Source organism: Haliotis rubra, unplaced genomic scaffold, assembly GCF_003918875.1.
Source record: "Haliotis rubra isolate DU_JTF1 unplaced genomic scaffold, ASM391887v1 Scf43, whole genome shotgun sequence".
In the NCBI taxonomy this organism is placed as follows: domain Eukaryota; kingdom Metazoa; phylum Mollusca; class Gastropoda; order Lepetellida; family Haliotidae; genus Haliotis; species Haliotis rubra.
This window is the reverse complement of record NW_025767113.1, coordinates 3,326,501-3,332,500: the sequence shown is the minus strand read 5'-3', so window position 1 is coordinate 3,332,500 and position 6,000 is coordinate 3,326,501. Positions and strand designations below refer to the sequence as shown.

The 6,000-nt window shown below is 50.4% G+C and overlaps 1 protein-coding gene across 1 annotated transcript in view; it reads right to left on the bottom strand.

Annotated features, from left to right (window-relative positions):
* LOC124288948 overlaps positions 1–6,000 on the bottom strand; it is a 78,479-nt gene that overhangs the window by 49,176 nt on the left and 23,303 nt on the right. The window contains 2 exon segments of the mRNA XM_046725537.1: positions 1,608–1,770; positions 1,871–2,122. Of these exon segments, the coding sequence (XP_046581493.1) occupies positions 1,608–1,770; positions 1,871–2,109 (402 nt within the window). The 5' untranslated portion in view covers positions 2,110–2,122.

Below are 6,000 nucleotides of genomic sequence, written 5' to 3'. Positions count from 1 at the left end.
ACACCCACTCCCTACACTGGCTGACGGCTCAGTATTCAATGTGACACCCACTCCCTCCACTAGCTGACGGCACAGTATTCAATGTGACACCCACTCCCTCCCTTAGCTGACAGCACAGTATTCAATGTGACCCCCTACTCTCTCCCCTAGCTGACAACACAGTATTCAATGTGACACCCACACCCTCCACTAGCTGACCGCACAGTATTCAATGTGACCCCTACTCCCTCCACTAGCTGACGGCACAGTATTCAATATGGCACCCACTCCCTCCCTAGCTGACCGCACAGTATTCAATGTGACACCCACACCCTACCCTAGCTGACCGCACGGTATTCAATCCATGACACCCCCACTCCTACCTAGCTGACGGCGGCACAGTATTCAATGTGACACCCACTCCCTCCACTAGCTGACGGCACAGTATTCAATGTGACACCCACTCCCTCCCTAGCTGACGGCACAGTATTCAATGTGACACCCACTCCCTCCCTAGCTGACGGCACAGTATTCAATGTGACACCCACTCCCTCCCTAGCTGACGGCACAGTATTCAATGTGACACCCACTCCTCCCTAGCTGACCGCACAGTATTCAATGTGACACCCACTCCCTCCCTGCACAGCTGACGGCACCCACTCCCTAGACGGCACAGTATTCAATGTGACACCCACTCCCTCCCCTAGCTGACGGCACAGTATTCAATGTGACACCCACTCCCTCCCTAGCTGACCGCACAGTATTCAATGTGACACCCACTCCCTACCCTAGCTGACGGCACAGTATTCAATGTGACACCCACTCCCTACCCTAGCTGACGGCACAGTATTCAATGTGACACCCACTCCCTACCCTAGCTGACCGCACAGTATTCAATGTGACACCCACTCCCTACCCTAGCTGACGGCACAGCATTCAATGTGACCCCCACTCCCTACCCTAGCTGACGGCACAGTATTCAATGTGACCCCCACTCCCTCCCCTAGCTGACGGCACAGTATTCAATGTGACACCCACTCCCTACCCTAGCTGACGGCACAGTATTCAATGTGACCCCCAACCCCCACCCCCAAAGTAAAGGTATGGTATTCAACGTGACACCAACACCTAACTACAGGTGTTGTATTCATTGTGACACCCTCACGCAACTGAAAGTGCAGTATTGAGTATGCCACCCATCCAACACCCAACTGAAAGTGCAGTATTGAGTATGCCACCCATCAAACACCCAACTGAAAATGCAGTATTAAAAGACCCACCCCCAAGTGACAGTCATCACGTAGCTGTTTTGACACATACACGTCAGTGGGAATGACAGACATCTCCGGATGTCTCTACTGGTTAAACAACGAAACCTTGCTAATTAGGACAGCTCCGTAGTTATCAAGTGTTCGGAATTAACCAACTTAACATTATATTCTCTTTAGGATTTAGGATTACCTTACCTTAGATCTAGCATTTGTTAACACTAAAATCGTCGTGATCCTGATTTAAATGTAATATTTACAAACCAATGGCACCATATATGTTCCTGCGTTGCACAGCCACGGGGAGATGTAATGTCACAGGCATGGGAAATCTATCTTTCACTTAACAGATATACCTACATGATAATATTCTTTAAACCCAAAGCCACTGTTGCCAAGCATCTTCTGCCACAGTTCCATGTGCGTCGTCCCCGGCCCCTGCTGGATCAGGTCGTGGAGGAAGTCGAAGCAGAAGTCGTGGATGCGGGACAAGGATGCGATCTTTCCATCATCCTTCAAATCCCTGTAAAACGCGTTTCGTGTAGAAACATAGTACACATATATACAAGTATCAATTTTTAAATGTGATAGAATTCTGGGATAATGCTCAGTACAATACTCACTCTGACCAAGTCATCAAACTTTCCAGGACGTCTTTAGCGAAATAACACTGATCAGAACTTTCCCCGGGAAAGTCCGGTCGGCACACCCCCTTCCTCAGCACCTTGAACGCCGCTAGCAGGTCCGCCTCGTTCACTACCGCCTCGTACTTGTCGGAGTTGTTTCTCTGATCAGCGCGGAAGTCTGCTCGCTGGTCATGACCCGCCGTCATGAAGTTGTACCTTCCTACCAAGTGTTCCATGGTCACTGTAGATCTGCAGATGTAGAGTGAGTGAGTTAGCAGGATTTCATATCATATAGAGGATTCATAAACAACACTGTACACATCTTTCAAACAGTCCACCAAACAACATTCCATTCTGGTTGTCCTTACCTGCTCACACGCTTACTGACTCAACAATATTCAGGCTATATGGCGGCGGTCTGTAAATAATCAAGTCTGGACCAGACAATCCAGGGAGCAACAGCATGAACATCGATCTACGCAATTGGGATACGATGACATGTGTCAACCCAGTCAGCGAACCTGACCACCTGATCCCGTTAGTCGCCTCTTACGGCAAGCATGAGTGACTGAAGATACATTCGAACCCGGATCTTCACGGGTCACTTGTGTAAAAGAATACTAACTTTACCAGTTAAAAGGTTGTATGGAGAGTATTGTCTGTTCTGAAGACACGCCTGCATCTGCACGCATGTAGATAATACCCGGTGTGGAAATTATCGCTCCAGGATTTCAAAGTCATTTAGCTCATCCAACCACACACCACACCCACCCACTCACTCACTCACTCACGATTGAACTTTGAGCCTAAGTCAAGTGTCCTGGCTTTCAAGAGGGTGTTGTCACTCTGAATCTGTGAACTAAGACTGTTTCACCGGGTATTCTTAGAGGAGCAGAATTGATGTCCATCGGATGCCTGTATCGTTCCTAAATGTCTCATTCAAATTAAAATATACATATTTGATCAATGAGGCAGTCCATCATAACATATATTGTTTTCTCAGTAAACAGATGACTTCTGCTTTCAAGACTTCGTATTCTTTTGCACCTGTCCAAGAACGTTCGTTGGGGTACTCTCGGATGGTAGTTCAGCATGGTGGACAAGAGAAGGAGGGCAAAAGTCAGCGGTAGAGTTGCAGAGAAGCAGCCACGTGTATTATGTTTGGGGAATAATGGTAGAAATGGTACATAAGATGGAAATCACGTGACAGAACGCACATCGGGACCGAGTGGCCAATGTTCCCGATGTGGAGACCCGCTCTGTCACTAGTAGTGTACAGTGTCACCCTGGCGTGTTTTTCAAGATGGCGGCACATCCGGTCCCCATGGGCGCCGCCATCTTGGATCAAGATGGCGACGCCCACGGGGACCGGATGTACCGCCATCAGAAGGAGATCACTCGGGTTCCGGTTCCGGTTCAGGCGGGTGCGTACACATGGCGATGACGTCACGTCCGGTTCCGGTGGGTGCACGCGCATGACCATGACGTCACCTCCGGGCCAAGATGGCGGACGCGTTTCAAGATGGCGTCCCGTCCGGTGGGATCACGTGAGATCTCGCGGGATCTCGTGGATTCTCGCGGGATCTCGCGAGCGTAGACGCCTTTCAAGATGGCGGAACGGACGAGCGGCGGACGGGACGGGACGGAGAGGGAAGGGAAGGAGAGGAGATGAGAGGAGAGGGGAAGGAGAGGGAAGGAGGGAGAGGGGTGAGGGGGACGATGCCGTGGCTAGAGAAGTGTGTGTGCGTGTGTGTGTGGTTAAAAAACATTGGATGTAGCCTTCTTTCGAGCGAGGTGGGTGGCCCTGAAAAGGGCCGTTGGTATGGATGGGTGAGAGATCACCGAGGTATCTATTGTGGTGATGGTGGTGCACTGGAGGCAGTGCTGCTGAAATCGTCCATGGGTTCGACAAACTCCAAGATGCGTTGAAGTAGAGAGTACATGGTGTCTATGCGATCTTGAACGAGGAGGACCTTGTCATGGAGTAGAGTCAGTAGATGTTGGCTTTCACGTTTACTCACTTTCTTTGGCGGTTCACTTGACTGGTGGGTGGATGCCGGACGTTTCTGGGTCTTGTTAGAGCAGTTCATACTCTTATGGTCCTCTTCACCACAGTGACGACAGGGATGTGGACAGGCGTAACTGAGATGACCTTCGTTTTTTCCACAGTTGTAGCAGGTGTCGTTATCGTGCTTGTTGTTGTCCTTGGTCTTCTTGGGACATACGTAATGGCGATGGCCTTGAGCACCACACTCGGTACAGGTCACCTTGGGACAGTGTAGATAACTGTGGTCATCTGTTTCGCACAGGCGGCAACGGAAGGAGGCGGAGGCGGGAGACGTCTGCATGCTTCTAGTTTCAGTGAGCAACTGATGGGGAGAGCTGGAAAACCTCGAGTTTATATAGCTGGGGGTTGATGACGTCACTTTGACGCATCTGGTTCGCACCGGTTGCATCCGGTTTGCACCACTCTCATCCTGACTCAACAGGGCGATAGGCTAGTGTGACGTCATGGGTATGACATCATTCCTATAAATAACACATGAGGTTATGGCGTGCACTGCCACGCTTAGGACGGCCTATTGTGACGTCATAGGGTGACGTGACCTATATAAACCAGGCTCAGCGTGGGTCTTACCAGTTCTCACCATGCCGTCACCACGAATGAACGAAGATGAGCTTGAAGAGGAGCCTGTGCCCTACCAGTTGGAGCGGACGACCCAAAGAACAACCAAGAAATTCTGGACTGGTACCCAGCGCTACAACCTGACGTTCAATCCAGCTTGGCTGCAGCGTCAACAGCCTGAAGACCTTCCCGTCGTTCTCAGAGAACAGTTTGATGCAGTGTTAGCAGATTTGAGAGACGATGTGGGCGGCCAGGATGGTGATCGCGTGGGATTGGCCCTGGAACACCCAGCCCTGGATTCAGACATCCGAGTCCCATTTCAGCGGATGGGTGACCTGCAGGGGGAACACATCATGGCCCAAGTGGAAAAAGTACAACAAAGCAACCACGATTTACATATCGATGACACCATGGACATATACTTACTGCATGTAGAGGATCCTGATCGTATAGGTGAGGGACACGGCCGGCCAAGGCACCTTGTTGGCTTAAACACTTTCCTAGAAAAGAAACAATGCATCGTTCAAATCAAGAATGAGGATCAGCTCTGCTTTGCCCGTGCCCTGGTCGTGGCCAGTCACCACAAACACAAACCCGATCCTGTGACCAAGGAATGGACGAAGCAATGGAAATACCTGTGTGACCAACGTATTCCAGTTCAACTGAAGGCTGCCAAGGGCTTGTTTCGTCAACTCAAGATCCCCGAAGGGCCTTGTACAGGGCGTGCCACGTGGGAGTTGTTCAGTCAACGTTTGGCGCCTTACTATCAGCTCAAAGTCTACTCCCAAGATGTGATGAATCGACTCCTGTACAAGAGTGAAGTGCCTCAACCCACCAAGATCCTTCACTTGTATCATCACCATCAGCATTACGATGTCATTACATCCATGACTGCCTTCACAGGTTATCCCTACTATTGTGAAACTTGTGACCAAGGATACAGTACCCCCTGAAAATCATCGCTGCACCCGAGAATTTCAATGCCACTGGTGCCAATGTCTTGGATACTGTGGCGACGTGGACAATGAAGGGCTCTCCTGTCTCCAATGTGGCGGATGGTTCCGAAACTCATACTGCTTTCAACGCCATCGGACGGCCTCCGCCAAGCATCCCAGCACCCGCTCCACCATCCATACGTGTCATCGATGCATGGCCAAAGTCAACGTGAGGAAAATCCAGGGCATGGCCAACCACCAGTGTGGCACGAATCGTGACTGTAAGATCTGCAAAGAACCCTTGAAACCCAACCACCAGTGTTACATGTCCGTCATCGAACCACCGAAACAAAATGAAGACGGTGAAAAAATGGATGAAGACAAAGAACGGCAACAGCGTCAGTTCATCTTCTATGACTTTGAATGTACTCAAGATCAAGGGACTCATGTTCCCAACTTGTGTGTGGTGCATCTGGGATGTGGAAAATGTATTTCCGAGCCCTCGGATCAGTTGTGCGACAAGTGCCCCCCTGGCGTAAGGAAGGAGAAGGGCCTAGCCGTATCAA